Below are 17,984 nucleotides of genomic sequence, written 5' to 3' on the forward strand. Positions count from 1 at the left end.
AAAAAAACATAAAATGGGGACAGTTCTAAACTTGATGCAATGTCTATCTTGGCTTACATTTTTTAAGAATAATGCATGCAGCATATAACGTCACCTATTAGGTGAGCAATTGTAATACAATGTGTTATGACAATTATGGCCAGAATAAAAACCTGGTCACTGACTGACCCTCTCCTATTCTTATCCCTGGTCGCTCAATATATTTGTTTTTTCTTTTAGGGGAGCAACAATGTCTGCTTGAATTAGTATGATGCAAGTGCTACGATGTTATGGACAATGTATTAAAACGAAGATGAAATGGGTACACGGCAGCTGTTCATTTGAAGCCAACCAGTCTCCGATGGCTACCTTTGTTACATTCGACTCCCATTCGAATACGGGAAAAGGAAGTATAAACAATACAATAATCCGGTTTATAGGATTTACTGGCACGCTGTCCTCTAAAATTCACTCACAGTTGTTTATAGAAGAGATGATTCTTGAAATGGTTTTCAGCACATCTCTCCTTGAAGGGAAGACATCTAACGCCTATTCCTCATTGACTCCGATTCCGCATTTTCTCGTCAGCCCGACTTGTGATCATTCCAGACAGCAAAGATGGCGGGTGGACAGCGTTGAACCTTTCCGTAATGAGTTCCAAAATTGGATCGAATAAGCGAGTTTTTAGTCCTATCTAGACACTGAGCCGATTAAAAAAACTTGTTTTGAGCAACATAGGTTATATAGTACGTCAAAAACGGTCTTTGTTGGAAATTATCGAGACCCAGTAGTTTCTTTGAAAGTGTGCATCGCTCTAGCTAGTATTGTCATTGTAAAATGGCTCCAGTGCAGATCGGATCAGATGGGCAACTGGTCCCTCTCGGGGGTCCCACCTCTGGTCCACAGCCACCTCCACCTGGGGCACCAGCCACGCAGGGAGTCCGCTTAAGTCTGCTCATTGAGTTCCTTCTTCAGAGGACCTATCACGAAATTACCCTGCTGGCTGAACTGTAAGTTACTGTGTGCTTATGGCTAGGCCCTAACGCTTAGAGCTGACTGTTTACTATCAGACTGACCAGCTAAAATTCAGTAGCCTAAATATTGCTGATATTAACACCGGAGCTCCGACATTTACCTAATTCCCATTGCAAGTGCAATAGTCGTAGTAACTCGCAGCCGGTATTTGTAACGACAGTGAGACCTGCTGTAGATGCACTGAATGAGACATGACAGAACATTGTTCCCTCTACGATGAATTTCTGAATGGAAATTTAAAGACATATATTGATAAACCTCTAATATCACATTTTTTTTCTGAGAAATATTGTATTTGTTTCTCTTCCTATTTACTACCATGGCTTGTCAGTCTGGCTATGTAGGGTCTGTAGTGATGGTGACGTCCAATATTTATTTGTTCCACATTATTAACATCGCATAACTTATTTTAGTGTTGTTTTCTTTGGTGCCGACTAAATAAATCCATTGGCTGACTTTTTATTTTGATCGTTTGTACAGGCTGCCTCGAAAAACAGACATGGAACGGTAAGACATTAGCTTTTCTGTTCTAATATGTCAAAGGATTTTGGTCCCCTATCTTTTAAACATTGCTGTATTTTTCAACCTCGTTTTGATGTAAAAACCCTTTCCTCTTGCAGGAAAATTGAGATCGTCCAGTTTGCCAGCCGCACCAGACAGCTCTTTGTTCGTCTCTTGGCCCTGGTCAAGTGGGCAAGCAACGCCGGCAAGGTGGAAAAGTGTGCGGTATGTACTGCGGCATTCCGACCAAATGACACTGATATTGGTTCTGGTACCACGGTACTAACTCACCTTCCTTCCCCTCCTGGGTCTCCATGACAACAGATGATTTCCGGGTTCCTGGACCAGCAGGCCTTTCTCTTCGTGGACACTGCTGATAGGCTTGCGTCATTGGCCAGGGATGCCCTGGTCCATGCCCGTTTGCCCAGCTTTGCCATCCCTTTCGCCATCGACGTGCTCACCACAGGGTCCTACCCACGCCTGCCCACGTGCATACGAGTAAGCCATCGTATTATTGGTGTTTAAATCGCTACCTTGCGTTGGCCAATGTTTCTGGGTCTGGGTTTGTTGTTGGACATGTATTACAGTACATTTATGATCTTGTATGGCTTTTGACCAGCTTGTGACTTTGTGTGTGCAGGATAAGATAATTCCTCCAGACCCCATTACTAAGGTGGAGAAGCACACCACTCTAAACCAGCTCAATCAGATTCTCCGGCACCGCCTCGTCACGACAGACCTTCCCCCACAGCTCGCCAACCTCACAGTTGGTAAATAACTCTTGATACATGAATGTCAATCTACCTAATCATTGGTAATGCATGTTTGATGACCAAGCAGATGCAAGTTTTCCACCTTCAAAACACTGGGCTGTAACCATGTATGATACTACTACAAGTATGATACTACTAGTATGCTACGATTGACTTTAATTTACCATTGAGTGGAAGGCAGCCCTTGAGACCATGAAGAGACCACATCCAGGGTTCTAGTCCCTTGAGGGGCTTCAATTGCTATGTCAGCACAAGTTTGTTCAGCAGTTTGCTGAAGGTTGACTGTGTGTGTTGGTACAGCTAATGGGCGTGTGAAGTTCCGTGTGGAGGGAGAATTTGAAGCCACCCTGACGGTGATGGGAGACGACCCAGAAATCCCCTGGAGGCTCCTAAAGCTGGAGATCCTGGTGGAGGACAAGGAAACGGGAGGTACAGCAACAGCCACATACATGCGTACATTATGCAAACTTGTTTGTATACACATTTCTTTGATGTGTGAGGATTTCAGTTGATCATTTAATGACCTCCCTATTTCTGTTTATAACCATGAACTTTTCTCTCTCCATCTGTTGCCCACTCTTCCTCCCATCCCTCCCTCACTCCTGTTGCTTCAATAAGATGGCAGAGCTCTGGTCCACAGTATGCAGGTCAACTTCATTCACGAGTTGGTCCAGGCTCGTCTCTTCGCAGATGAGAAGCCCCTCCAGGACATGTACAACTGTTTGCGTATCCTTTTGTGTGAGTTTGTGTGTGTGTGTATGTATGTGGGTGTGTGCGTACACTTTCTAATTTCCCAGTAACCAATTGGCTTGAGGGACATTCTGGAATCCAATGCTGCAGTAATCTCACAGTGTGTGCAGTTGCATACTGAGCGTTGACTGGCCCATGTATACACTTGTAGCATTCAAAAAATAAGCACGGCTGCTTTTTGTCAACTTTCCTCACTTGCTCTTACAATGTTTTTGAAGTTCTTCTTTCTAAAATACACTCCTGGCAAGATTGCATTGCCGAGGCGCGTATCATTTATGTCTAGCTCCATCCAGGTGGGAGATTGCATAAAATACACACAATGGATGTTTAAACATCGTGGAGATCTTTTTATGTCAATCCTTCTGCTTCAGATGCCTTTCCCTGAAGCTAGGATAAACAATCGTGGTCAAACGTCGCAGCGCATATATTCCTTTTCCCATGCTGTGATAATTGTTACATTCGCCCCACTGTCACGGCCTGCAGAACTCTGTGACAACCGATTCATTTTGATCCGGCCGCAACTCTCTATTTCTTATCCGGCCGCTCCTGTGCATCGGATCCGAACCTTAGCTTAACAATTAAAAGTCTTCGGGCCGGCAGGCACTGGGTAAAACATACCACAACGGGGACGTCTTCTTAGCATTCAAGGCGACATCAAAGCGCCCTAATCATGCATGCCAGCTGAGTGCTGCCACGCTAATCACAATGCTCATCACACTATCCCTCCCCCTGCCGCCACCCTCCCCCTGCACCCTCGTTAGCTGTGCAGCTTGGCCTGTCAAAGGGTTGTCTGTGCTCGATACAAATGCCCCAATACCCCCCCGCCCCTTTTCTTCTTCTAAAGGGGTGTGTTTCACACATAGGATCTATGTGTTTCCGGGATGTGTATCCCCACCTGAATGCCTTCTGAATATCAACAGAGAGACGTGTAGGATAATATGGTGCTGTGTTCCATGACCCGCACTGCATTTATGCACGGACACCAACATCACAGCCTGGTTGCCAGCTCTCCATTTCATTGCTAAACCAAAGCACAGTGCATTGGATACATATCTTATTCCAGCTCATGCTAATATCAGTCATCAGTTGTGTCCGTATTTGGCTGTGTATTAAACGTGGGAAGGGTTATTCATGTGCAACATGCTGTAAGTGTGCCCCGGTGTAGCCCTACCATCATGTATTGTGTTTGCCCCTTAACCCGGTTGCGTCCAGACTCCTTCTGTCTGTCCCTGCAGTTAGAGGTCCTTCACTCTCAGACCCTCATGTTGGTCAGAGAGCGCTGGGGCGACCTGGTCCAGGTGGAGAGGTACCATGCTGCCAAATACCTCACCCTCGCTGTCTGGAAGTAAGAGCACACAATCATTATAGATATGTTTGTTTTGGCTATTATTGTGTGATATTTTGGACAGGACTGCCTATTTATGTGTCTCTCTTGCTTTTCGTCTTTCAGCCAACAAGTGTTGGGTAGAAAGACGGGCACGGCGTCTGTGCACAAAGTCACCATCCGAATTGACGAATCGGATGGGTCCAAGCCACTCCAGATATCCCATGAGCCGCCACTCCCTGCGTGCGACTCAAAACTAATGGAGAGAGCCATGAAGGTTGACGTCCTGCACTTGAATGCAGTTGTTATTCTTATTTCTCTATATTTTTGGATGTGATGTGAACCTTGCGACTGACCATTTTCTCCCTGTCTCATAGATTGACCACCTGTCAGTAGAGAAACTCTTGATTGACAGCGTACATGCACGCTCCCATCAGAAGCTGCAGGAACTGAAAGCCATTCTTAAAACCAGCAATCCCAATGATAATTGTAAGCAGTACCTCTTTGTTCACATTTCTGTCAAATGTAATGTGTGTAATTAGTTGGTAGAGTTCCTTAATGTGCTGCATTTTATTCCAGCCTTCATCGAGACTGCTCTTCCCACACTGGTCATTCCAATACTGGAACCGTGTGGTCGCTCTGAGTGCCTGCACATCTTCGTAGACCTGCATTCTGGGATGTTCCAGCCAATGCTGTATGGCCTAGGTACGGACAAACGACATGGGATCCTGTATATCATCTGTAATATGTGAACATTTCAGATAACTCTTCTAGGGATTACACGATTGAACCGCATAGAGCTAAGTGATACACTACAGGATCTGTCATCAATTTACTGTGGACACTTGGCTAAAAACTCCACTAACGGCGTGAATGCTCTCTCTCTCCAGATCAGTCCATGCTTGATGACATTGAGAAGACCATAAATGATGATATGAAGCGTATTGTCTCCTGGCTTCAACAACTTAAGTAAATCCATATTTTTTGTCTTTGTATACAGACATCCACCACAATATAATGCCTTTTCATGAACAGTGTTGAAAAAAGAGGCTTGTATTTTTGGTCCACTTCCCTTTCCTTCCTTCGGGCTGTCTAACATCTGCATGAACAACCACAGCTTGTAATCGTAAACGAGTCAGCTGGGTTTCCCCTCAGACTACCTCTCTCTCTCTCACCCTCTCCCTCTCGCCCCCGTGTGTGCAGGTTCTGGCTGGGGGAGCAGAGGTGTCGACAGTCGGTGAAACACCTGCCAACTGTGTGCACGGACATCCTGCACCTCTCCAACGGCACCGTGCATCCCGTGGGGAGCCTGTCCAAGCACAAGCTCTTCATCAAGCTCACCAGGCTACCGCAGTACTACATTGTGAGTCGTCAGTCCCACCCTCCCCCCCCCCTCCACCCCCAATAACCCAAAGTCCTCTTTTTTATATTTTTTGCTCTTTCCACGCTATCCAACATTAACATGACTATCGTCCTCCCATCAGGTGGTGGAGATGGTGGACGCTTCCGGCTGCACGACGGAGCTCCAGTACAAGTACTCCTTCCTGTCGGTGTCCCAGATGGAGGGCGAGGAGGGACCTCCGTGCGCCCAGCTCCTGCAGCACTTCAAGCCCAACCTGGAGCAGCTGTTGCAGGACCCTGCCTCTGGGAAGAAGGCCCACCTGGGCTCCAAGAGGAAGGTACAGGAACCCATCTCCCCGTACTGTAAAATTAGACCCAATTGAAATTCGATAGTGGTGTATGCAGTCATAGGGAATGCTATGCTCAGTCTGTGTATCTTTGTGTAACTTGTGCCACAGCTCTCTGGAGACCATGGTGCCCTGGAGCCCAAGAAGCCCAGGCGCTCTGGGGAGATGTGTGCCTTCAACAAGGAGCTGGCTCACCTGGTCGCCATGTGCGACACCAACATGCCCTTCATTGGTCTCAGGGCAGAGGTGCGTGCCCCTCTTCCTCCCATCACCAGGAGCAAGAATTAAATGAATCATGTTACCCTTATAATAATAATTATATGTTCATGAAGTAAGGCCTACATTTCCAAGGCTGTATGAAGGATAATAAGAGATGGTGCCCTGCTGGTACCACCTCTTCTTATTATCTTTCAATCCATACAGCTTTTCTTCTCTATTTCACCTTGTGATGAGTGGCCCTCCCTTTCTGTCTCTCTCTCGCTCTCTGTTTGATCTTAGCTGTCTAACATGGAGATCGCTAACCAAGGCGTCCAAGTAGAGGGGGACGGCTGCAGTCACGCCATACGCCTCCTCAAGTAATGCTACACCACTCGCACATGCACTTGCGCACGCACACACACAGACACTCTCAATGCATGTCTGGGTTTCTGCACCAGACGACTACCAAGACAGACTCGATACTGTATCGTTGAGTGCAGGAAAAACCTGAGACTGAGGCTGCCACATTGTTTTTATTGTCGATTCAACATAGTCGTTTTTGTTTCAATTCCTCTTTCAGTGTTTGAAAATGTCAAATAATGCAAGTGTATATCATCAAGTTACCAAAGCCCATAGTGATGTCTTAATTTAGCTTGCTTTGTCTGATGAGCAGCCAGCCAAGGAAGAGGCAATATGACGACATTGGCAGAAATGCCTTTTTATTTATTTATTTTTTTTACAAAACAATTAACCGATTATTCAATAATAATCAATTCATTTTCTGTCCGTCAGCTAATGCATTCATCGGTCAATCGTCTTTTCCTATTCACCGTTTCCCCACATTGACGTGTCCCCCGCCCACCTCGCTCCTGCAGAATCCCGCCGTGCAAGGGTGTTGGAGAAGAGACCAGGAGAGCTCTGGAGCGCACCCTGCTGGACTGCACCTTCCGCCTGCAGGGGAGGAACAACCGCACCTGGGTGGCCGAGCTGGTGTTGGCCAACTGCCCCCTCAACAGCACACACAGCAAGGAGCAAGGTACACCCCCCCCCTATCCGCAACTCTAAAAAAAAAACGTTGCGTTTACACTGTAATTGTTGTTTTATTATTATTATTCTCGTTTTACTGCTTAGGGGTGCCGTGAATTTAAAGGCACTGTGAAAGGTGTCATTGTTTTGGCTAACTTCCTGTTTGATTTTGCCGTTAGCGCTGCCCGCCTCCTCCCGCCCACCAACACGTGTTTTTCTACCAATTAAAGGCCAAACCCATATAAATGCTGGCATGACAACTGCCACTTAATGATAAAGAAGAAAGCTGCCCGGATTAATTATCTTCAGACGTTTTATTGCTTGGTGTGTCTGCCGTTCCTGGGAGTGCTGGAATCCGCAGCGTTGCCTGTCCCCGCCATTGTCAGTCAACACTGAGATCCGTCTGCCCTGCCGCGAACCCGCAGAGAGGTCTACCTGTTTGTGGTGTTCTCTCTCCTGAGTGGATAAGGTCGGAACGGGAATCTGACATTTTGTTCTGTTAACTGCAGAGCAGATTGACTGGGATACCCATGTTACTGACCAAACACACTGTCAGAAATTGAAAATATATCTATTTGACGAATCAATATGACCTAAAGCATATTGGCTTGCATTGGCAACAGCTCACTGCTTCTGCCAATGGGCATATGACAACAATTGTGAAACCTTAACATAATTGTCAAGATTCAATTATCTTTGTATTTCCGTATGTCTTGGCCCTATTGTTAGGCTTCTACATGCGAGACCCTCATAATAATGGTATCAACCCCTCCCCTTGTCGTGTCTCCGGCCAGCCTCCACGCGGCACGTGTACCTGACCTACGAGAACCCGCTGTCGGAGCCCGTGGGCGGGCGCAAGGTGGTGGAGATGTTCCTCAACGACTGGAGCGCCATCAGTCAACTATACCAGTGTGTCCTCGACTTCTCCCGCGCACTACCAGGTGTGTGTGTGTGTGTGACACTCTTATTGAACCACTGGGAAATGTAATCAATTTAAACAATTAAAACAACTCAAAGCTATTACTTTAAATCAGTGGGTTGTATAGTTACTTACTGGTATATAGCTATCTCATCCGACCAATTCACAGGATCTGCGTGTAGGATCGACCCATCCTCGGATCGAATCAAACCTTTATGTGCCTCGCCCCGGTACCTCTCAGATTCCACGCTTGCGTCGGAGATGTTAAAAAGCGTTGACTCACACTCCCTTTCTCGCTCTCTCAACCATGCAGAGATGCCGTCGTACCTAAGCCTGTTCTCGGAGATCCGGCTGTACAACTACCGCAAGCTGGTCCTGTGTTACGGGACCACCAAGGGCAGCTCGGTCACCATCCAGTGGAACGCCAGCGGCCACCGCTTCCACCTGGCCCTGGGCACGGTGGGGCCCAACTCGGGCTGCTCCAACTGCCACAACATCATCCTCCACCAGCTGCAGGAGATGTTCAACAAGTGCCCCAACGTGGTGCAGCTGCTGCAGGTAACCGGCCCCGTCTCTATTGGGCCTGTGCATCAGAATGCATCATGGGAGTTTTTTAGGTTAGTCCTTTTGAGAGGACCTAAGAGGGCGGTGGAGTGCTGTGACAGCCTAGATTAACGCAAATATATCGTTACCTAGGTGAATGAAAACGTTATTGTTGCCACGTCACACACAAGAAAAGACAATATTGCGGTGTCATTGAGATGTGATGTCAAGATGTACCTACCGTGTTGTCATTTTTTTGTTTTTTGTTTCACTATACAAAATGGTGGTACCGCTGTATGAGTTGAATTAATAAAGACACTGACAATGTAGTGGATAGTAGTTATTCACTTTCAACTAGCAACGAAACTTCACCACGGGTGTTCCCCCCCCCCCCAGGTGCTGTCAGACACGCAGGCCCCGCTGAACGCCATCAACAAGCTGCCCACGGTTCCCATGCTGGGGCTGACCCAGCGCACCAACACGGCCTACCAGTGCTTCTCCATCCTGCCGCAGTCGCCCACCCACATCCGCCTGGCCTTCCGCAACATGTACTGCATCGACATCTACTGCCGCAGCCGTGGCGTGGTGGCCATCCGCGACGGCGCCTACAGCCTCTTCGACAACACCAAGATCGTAGAGGGCTTCCACCCCGCCCCGGGGCTCAAGGTAGCGCCAGCTGTTCGCTCCGGTGGTTTTCAGTTTGGTTGGTTTCAGTTGGTTGGTTTCAGTCGGACGGTTTCAGTTGGTTGGTTTTGGTTTCATGTTTCCAGTCGGGTGCTTTCAGTTGCGTTGTGAGTCCGGGGTTTTAGTGGTTTGTGAATTTTGTTAATGAAATGATCTATTATGGGATTTGGGATTTATATTTTTTTAATCAGACTCATATGGTTTTGCCGAGTTAGTCATTTTTTTATCGTCCTTCAGTTTGCTGATTTGGGGCTGCCTTTTCCCAAGTGACTTGCCTCAGAGTTATTTTCCCACACCCCTGATTAGATCAAATATCACAGCACCTTTTTGCAACTATCATAGGTAGGTGTGATGGCTGTTTTTTTTCCCTCGTGAAATAATTAACTGCAACAAAACCATGTGTGTCATTAGTTTGAGATAAGAATCAGAATTTGACCAAGTGTAATTCAAGAAGGGTTACAGCAGCTGTAGTTGAGGCCCGAGAGCTGTAAAGATAGAGCAGGATATTTAAATCAAACAACAAAAAAACCTGCCCTACCTCTCTGCTCCCTTTCTCTCTAAGTTTGTTCGCTTATTATTTAGAAGTGTTGCAGTCACACACCTGTGAATGACAGGCAAGATGGATTCCCTGAACCAATCAGGGAAGAGATGCCCTGCTTTGATCAGAAATCAGCCGGGAGCGCTCCAAGAACATCCAAATTGGCTAATACAGAGGCAGGCGTAGTCAACTCGAAACAGATCTTCTCACTCATTACACCCAAATAATATCTACTAACCGTTGCTACAGCCACTTTCTTTCAATGATTGAAAACAATGATCAGAGCCAAACGCCTCACAAACAAAAATAAGATACATTTTTGCATTTGAATGCTTCATTATAGAGTGAGATAGAGAGGAAGGTATGGTAGGTAGAGGGGAGGACATGCAGCAGATGACCACGGGCAGGACTCGAACCCGGGTCGCTGTGTTCAGGACTGAGCCTATATGGTACGCGCTCTACCCAGTGAGCCACCGCTGCGCCCCTCTCAATTAACCGTCCATCTTTCCCTCTCCCCTGGTTCCTCGCAGACGTTCCTCAACATGTTCGTGGACAGCACCCAGGACGCGCGGCGGCGCTCGGTCAACGAGGACGACAACCCACCCTCGCCGGTGAGCGGGGACCTGATGGACAACATGATGAACCAGCTGCAGGCCTCGGCGCCCATGAGGGGCGCGGCCGGGGGTGTGTACCCCCCCCTCACCTCGCCGCCCAACTACCCCGCCAACGTCACGCCGTCGCCCTCCATGATGCCCACGCAGTCCCCAGGTAGCCTGGCTTTCTGCTCGCCAAGTGTGTGTGTGTGTGTGTGTGTGTGTGTGTGTGTGTGTGTCTGCAATTCACTGCTGCCTTGTGCTTTATGTGTGACTCGGCAGCCAACATCCATTCACTTTTTTGTTTTCTACATTTGTTTTCAATGGATCAATATCAAATTCTTACATGTGTCTTTGTCTATGTAATCAACTGGGGAAAATGAATGATCAAGCACTGAAGTTTGTATTGCATTTTAATTTTGGAAGCCCAAGTGATTTATTTGTGATTTGTTTGTATCATTCAATCATCCAATCCACAACCCATGGCCTAGCAATAGAAAATGCATGCAGTTAGCCTGGCTCTGTCCATCTGTCTCAGCCCGCCAGCTAAAGACCACTGCCCCCTCCCGCCCAGCTTGTGTGTGTGGGTGTGTGCGTGTGTGTGCGTGCGTGTATGTGTGTAAAATGAAAGTTTGTATGTCGGTGCATGATGTGGAGAACTTGTCGACATTCAAGTCTGACAAGCCCTTTCTGTATGCGTGTGTGTCTGTGTGTGTGTGTGTGTGTGTGTGTGTGTGTGTGTGTGTGTGTGTGTGTGTGTGTGTGTGTGTGTGTGTGTGTGTGTGTGTGTGTGTGTGTGTGTGTGCAGGGCCAATCCATGCCTCGGGCTCCCCTAGTGGAGCACTGAGGGCCCCCTCTCCCTTTGGGCCCACCCCGTCTCCCTCCTCTTTGGGGATAGCGATGGGCCAGACCAGCTTTGCCAGCCCCCACGGTAAGTGACAAAGTGACCAACAGCCATGGTGCTGTTCCGCTGGTCTGTAGCTGGGCTGGGCAAGGACACTGGCCGGGGCTGGACTGAATGACCCAAATAGTCTTCTACTCAGGGTACTGGGCTAGGTGTCAGGCAGCCTACCTCTGCTAGGTAGGCTTGACAATGCCCGTGTCTGGCACCGCCGCAGCGGTTTGGAAGTAAGTAGAGGTGAGGTTGGTGGATGTCTGGCTGACGCCCTGTTGTCTTTCCAGGAGCTCTGGATCCCAGTTCTCCGTACGCGATGGTGTCTCCCAGCCAGAGGAGCCAGTGGCCCAACTCCCCCCAGGTGTCGGGGCCCTCCCCTGGGGCACGCATCCATGGCATGTCCCCCGGGAACCCCTCTCTGCACTCGCCCATCCCCGACCCGTACTCCCCGCGGGCCGCGACAGGTGAGAGCCCCAGTGTACTTCTGGAGAACATCCACGGTGGAAAAACATTGCCAGGGCTGCTACAAGCTAGTTTTAACTGTTTGCTCCCCACCGCAACCAGTGGTACATTGATCATAAAATACATTTTATAATCTAAAGACCAGAGTGTTGGAACGCTAGTACACAGCTTTGGAACATCGCTATAAAGAAAAATACCCAAGCAAACTACAAACGAGTGTCTTTTGGAAGCTTGGAGACCTAGATGCACCATGGCAACACCTCATATTTATCAAAAACAAGGCAAATACGCTTTTACGAATCCAAACCGTAACGTAAAAACCGATGAACACGCTTCAGTGTTTTGAAGTGTTTGAAGGCGCTCCTGACGAAATGTTGTGCTCTTTATCTGTACTTTGCGTGTGTGTGTGTGTGTGTGTGTGCCTGTGTGTGTGTGTGTGTGTGTGTGTGTGTGTGTGCGCGATGCGCTGATCTCAGGCTCCCAGGTCATGCCTAGCAGCATGCCCCCGCCCCGCAAGCTGCCCCAGCGACCGTGGGCGGCCTCCATCCCCACGGTGCTCACGCACAGCGCTCTGCACGTGCTGCTGCTGCCCTCGCCCACGCCCTGCCTGGTGCCCGGCCTGGCCTGCAGCTACCTCTGCTCGCCCCTGGAGAGGTTCCTGGGCTCGGTCATCATGCGGCGCCACCTGCAGAGGATCATCCAGGGCGAGCCCAACGTGAGCATGGGGGTTTGGGGTCTTCGTCAGATGATGATAATGATAGTGATAATAAATTCGATTTATATGGCGCTTTTCGAGGAGTCAAAGTCAATGTGGTCATTTTGTGCCAAGGGGGTGATGGTTAGAGCATGTGATGCAGCACACAGTTTCCTGTGAATGGACAATACATTTGTATAATTATGTTCATTCATTTTTCATCATCTGGTTAAAATAGGGATTTTTGAATGGGCTTTCATTTAGGCCTACTTTGCTTTGCTGTGTTTTGTTTGTGTGCGTGCGTGCGTGCGTTTATCAACAAACCTATTCTTTTTATTTTTTTTAAGGAACTATTTCTGGAGCCTCATTCATATTATATTTTGAGATTCTTTGTTGGTTTTCATTTTTCTGTTTCATGTGCCATCAGTTTAGTTTTCGGCCTTCACTTTGTCCCTGATCCTCCTCTCTTCCCCCCCCCCTCCCGTGCAGCTGTCCATTGTGAACTCCAACGAGCCCGGCGTCATCATGTTCAAGACGGAGGTGTTGAAGTGCCGCGTGGCGCTCAACCCCAAGAACTACCAGACCCTCCAGCTGAAGGTCACGCCCGAGAACGCCGGGCCCTGGTCCCAGGAGGAGCTGCAGGTCCTCGAGAGGTTCTTTGAGACCCGGGTAGGTGACCTGGGCCAGGGGGGCGCGGGTACAGAGAGGCACAGGGCGGCCGGGGGTGTTGGGGTGGGAATCTTTCGGTGACACACGATTTGATTCTAATTCGATTCTTCGGGGGTCATGATTCGATTTAATATTGATTCTCGAGTTTAAAGTTAATCGAATCATTCCCGATTACTCGGCTCAGTACTTCAGGGGTTCTAATTTGCGGATCTAGTCCAGTCCGCTGTGTGCTAAGAAAAGCAATGTGGTAAACTATGGCATGAAAGCACAGTAAAGTGTATATAAGATTATGTTTTTGGATTTGAAAAAGTTATATCAACTGAAGCTATCATGTTAACACAAAGGAAAGACAAAATCGGGTATAATTGCGTTATAGCTTTGAATCTATTCAGAATCATAGAAGATAAGAATTGTGATTTAATCACGTTTCTTTTTTTTCCCCGAACACACTCATTAGCCTGGGTCAGTTCTCCCACACTTTGTTGATTGATTTCAGAACTAGTCCATTCATATATTTTGGGCCAGGGGAAGAGTAGGGGGCGAGTGGTGTTTACTCAATGATTTAGGTGAGTGGGTTAGGTCTGGTCCACAAAAACAACATCATTGTGCTGCTTTATTGAACCACTATTTGGCGACAACGAGAGAAAAGGACAATTCGGACTGAAAGTCATCATCACTGAATTCACAGAAATCAAAGAAATATTGACAATGTGTGTGTTTCATTCGGTCATGGTCAAGAAACCTTCGCACACAAATCCACAGGTTTCTTGTTTTAATTATACTTCCATATTCCCTTTGTTGTGTAGGTGGCTGGACCTCCCTTCAAGTACAACACGCTGAACGCCTTCACCAAGTTACTGGGAGCCCCCACTAACATCCTAAGGGACTGCGTGCGCATCATGAAGCTGGAGCTGGTGAGTGGGTGCTGTGAGAGTTTTGTACCCGGTGCACTGGAAAACATGGGGCAGGGTGGGAGGCAAATGGCCACCATCACTACCCGATCCAAACGGACTACAAAGATGGCAGCTTTCCCGTTCATTTGTCCCACTCTAGTTTTAGAGTGAACCCTTATCTTTTCAGTATTATCGCACGGTCTACGAGAAATGTGTGAATGAGTCGATAAATCAATTAAATTCTTAGTGTGGTTGATAACACGTCCTGGGCAATTAATACATTGTATGCTTCAAGGATCTAACCTTGAGTCTTCTGTGTGTGTGTGTGTGTGTGTGTGTGTGTGTGTATGTGTGGCCGGCCTCAGTTCCCTGACCAGGCTGCTCAGCTGAACTGGAACGTCCAGTTCTGTCTGACGATCCCGCCCAGTGCGCCCCCCATCGCCCCCCCGGGAACCATCGCCGTGGTGCTCAAGTCCAAGATGCTCTTCTTTGTAAGTCCCGACGGCCTAGCCCGCCTCATCACTTATTCATGCCATTGTTTCGTCTCATACCGCTGATGCCTTCCCCAGTCTCTCTCTGGCTCCTCAGACCCTCTCTGCAGACAGTCTCTTTTTTTATTCAGACAAATCTTGACTTCTTTGATGCCATACGTGGTTTGCTTGCCAGATCTTTTTTGTTTGTCACAAAGACTACGAAGGACGTTAGAAAGACAGGATAACCAACACAAAGGAAGGTTTTCTATACAGGATGACGATCATACACAGCTTTTTAGAAAAGTGTCCTCGACTATAGAGCTACCGCTAAAGGAAGTCACAGCAACGGGGGCTGTCTGCAATGTTCAAAAAGTGTGTTTCTCGCTGATACACAGCATGGGACCTGACCCGAGTTTTCAGTTTCTATCTTTGCTATTATTTGCTTTTATTATTTGGTATTCTGTGAATTCTTCATTGAACTTGTTTAGGGTGACTACAAATATTTTCCTTCCTATTTTCCCCCTATATTTCCTTTTTTGAACACCTTGAATCCCCACACTCGATGTTAATCCATACACATTTTAATATGTCCTCCACACTACACCACTCAACCATCTTCTCTGGGATCCCATTTCCAAACCATGACACTCATGTTCCCCCCGACCTCCTCTCCCACACGAATCCAAAAATCGTCTTGTGCTGTGTTCACGCGCGCTCACTGCCCCCACCCTCCCTCCTCTTCCCACACCCCAGCTCCAGCTGACCCAGCGGGTGCCGGTGCCCCAGGACCCCATGAGCATCATCGTGCCCATCGTGTACGACATGGCCACGGGGCTCACCCAGCAGGCCGACATCCCCCGGCAGCACAGCTCGTCGGGCGCCGCCGCGCTCACCGTGTCCAACATCCTGCGGAGGTTCAACGAGCTGCACCCGGCGCGACAGGGTGAGCGACGCACGCGGCCGTGGCCGGGGAAACGACCGCCGCCGCACACGCTGCGCATGAGGGAATATCTCACGGGCCGGAGACGGAAAGAGGAAAACCCGCCGGATGTTTAATGGCCGACTTTGATTGTTTAATGCACACAAAATGAAGTTAAACGCGAACGATACTTAGGGCGTAGTACAGTTAGTACAGTACAACAGTTTAGTAACGCTCTATTTACGTCTATTTATTTCCACAATGTGATTGAGTTTGAGTTTTGATCATGTCTGTGTTTTTATTGTCCTCCGCAGGCGAGTGCACGATATTCGCCTCTGTCCACGAGCTGATGGCCAACCTCGCTCTGCCCCCTGGTGGCCGTTAGTGGTACCAGCCTCCTCTGCAGTGATCCACAACTCCCAGGGCACCAACTGGATGGAACGAGTTCTAACACTGACAACGGATCGCCCTGCCTGTCACCAAACTGTACCAAGGAGAGGATTATCCCTTCGCCTCAAGATGTCAAAATGCAACATATCTACTCTCCCTGCTCCTGCCAATGCTAATGTACAGCTTCTAATACTAAAAACAGAGTTACTTATGGAGAATGCTGTTGGTTTCCTGAAAAACTGGCGACTATCATGGTGATGTGCCTTGAAGGAGCAGGCATTTTATGGAAAAGAATTTAAAAAAGATATGTTTGCTTTTTTATTTCAGGTGCACTTCTAAATATTATTGAAAATATGGTTGTATACCAAAAGATGTACATTGTTGTATATTTGACTTTGCTGCACAGTTGAGTTGGATTTTTGCTACAGATTGTCTTCATTTTTTACATAATGCCAGGTCAATACTGGAGATATATCTTTTCTTAGCACACTATTTAAATGTCTTTTCCTCCCTTTACTATGTCAAGACTCTGTCTTTTTTCATTTTGAGCTGTCACTTTAAATAATGTAAAACTGTGACAAACTTTATACACTAGCTGTAATTTAAGACCGCTCTAGAGAACTTGAAGGAAGAATCTATGTGAGACCTCTTGTCTGCTTTTGTTTACTATTTAATAAATGAATCGTAGGACTGGGGTGTGTGTGGTTCAATCTCCACCATTAAGACCTAAAATACCAACTAACAGGCTAACAGCTGGTGTAAAGTCACCTGTCGGCTAATGTGGATGCGAGACAGTGCGTCGTCCCACCGGGTGATTCAGTGAGCCCCAAAACATGACATCATGCATTGAGGATGCCGGTCGCCCCGGTGGTCTCCGATCTAAAGCGCCGTTCAAGACTGAAAATCCGAGGTTGTAAAGGGCGTGGGCTTTGATGTTCGGATTTCGTCGAGCTTGAACAACCTTGCATGCATGATACATTGTTATCACCCGCTTTTGCGCCTATGTATAATTTAATTTGACAGCAAGAGTGGAAATGGTTGCCTTGCGTCCAAAGCAACCGTTTATTCGCATTCGTTCGCACCGGTTCAATGTGTAGGTCTCTCGAATGCACCCCTGGCGTGGAGCAATGTTTTCTGATAAGATGGTTACAATGAAAACTTTGACTGTTTTTGTATCCGTCTGTGCATTTTCTACTCTTTGGTTATTTGGAATGGATTCGTAAGTGTCTAGGACGCTATTGTTGTCAGTTTAGTTGGATATGGCAGTAAGCAACACCGAGCCGCTCTGTCATCCGTGCGTTTATCATGACAATTTTAAAGGTAAGTCTCAAATCCTACCGAATATTGTTTCTATCGCAGTGAGATATTAATTTAACAAGTATTTGTAGTATTGACATAGATCATTGTAGCGCAGGAATTTGTTAAATATTTATGCATGCATATATGCGCTGTCTGTACGGAAATGAATCTTCCTCGGTGACCTACTCCTCCCATATAGACTTAAGACAATGAGATTCTTGCTCGTCATACCCCATTGTTACTCATAACAATCGCATGATCCCCTGACGGGGAAAGTGCCTGTGATGAAAAAAGATATATATCTTACCGATGATGGTTGACAGGTCGGTATTCTGTCTTACCTGTTGACAGTGAAGCTGCAGGTGAGAAGACCTCTGAGCCCGACTCATCTGAGTCCTGAGCAGGTGGGCTTGGAGATGTTGTGTCTGTGTGGACAGCTGGACCTTCTCGTCCGGGCTCAGGTTCAGCAGGTATATGTCAACACGATGCTGAGAAAATAATTGTAATGTCCCTGTGATCGGAGGGATGCATATGGGGTCCGGGGTTGTGTTTCAGAATGGATTTGCTTTGTGTGTGAGAGAGTGTACTACGGCTGAAGTATGTAGACATCCAACATCAAGGGAACGTCTTCTTATATTTTATTGATCCTCTTCATAACATGTTGGTTGTTTTTATTATCTTTCCTGTAAGTTCCACGAGCAATTGAGTCAAGACTGTAGCCCAGAGGAATCGGACACCT

At 47.5% G+C, this 17,984-nt stretch overlaps 1 protein-coding gene across 2 annotated transcripts; it reads left to right on the forward strand.

Moving 5' to 3' along the window:
* Nucleotides 1-598: 598 nt before the first annotated feature.
* med14 (mediator complex subunit 14) lies at nucleotides 599-16,636 on the forward strand. Of its 2 annotated transcripts, XM_079732389.1 has the most exons (29): nucleotides 599-989; nucleotides 1,495-1,521; nucleotides 1,635-1,740; nucleotides 1,840-2,013; nucleotides 2,156-2,285; nucleotides 2,589-2,717; nucleotides 2,907-3,014; nucleotides 4,251-4,383; nucleotides 4,489-4,639; nucleotides 4,740-4,851; nucleotides 4,942-5,067; nucleotides 5,253-5,331; nucleotides 5,566-5,725; nucleotides 5,847-6,041; nucleotides 6,162-6,296; nucleotides 6,549-6,625; nucleotides 7,124-7,284; nucleotides 8,069-8,215; nucleotides 8,507-8,751; nucleotides 9,133-9,402; nucleotides 10,489-10,726; nucleotides 11,360-11,482; nucleotides 11,734-11,910; nucleotides 12,385-12,623; nucleotides 13,092-13,271; nucleotides 14,078-14,185; nucleotides 14,530-14,655; nucleotides 15,391-15,580; nucleotides 15,871-16,636. In XM_079732389.1, the coding sequence occupies exons 1-29, from the start codon at nucleotides 817-819 to the stop codon at nucleotides 15,939-15,941; spliced, it is 4,290 nt and encodes a 1,429-aa protein (XP_079588515.1). In that variant the 5' UTR covers nucleotides 599-816; the 3' UTR covers nucleotides 15,942-16,636. The 2 variants fall into 2 exon arrangements, with proteins under 2 accessions (XP_079588515.1, XP_079588516.1); XM_079732390.1 differs by lacking the exon at nucleotides 11,360-11,482.
* Nucleotides 16,637-17,984: the final 1,348 nt, after the last annotated feature.

This window comes from Pollachius pollachius, assembly GCF_949987615.1.
Source record: "Pollachius pollachius genome assembly, chromosome: 3".
In the NCBI taxonomy this organism is placed as follows: Eukaryota; Metazoa; Chordata; class Actinopteri; order Gadiformes; family Gadidae; genus Pollachius; species Pollachius pollachius.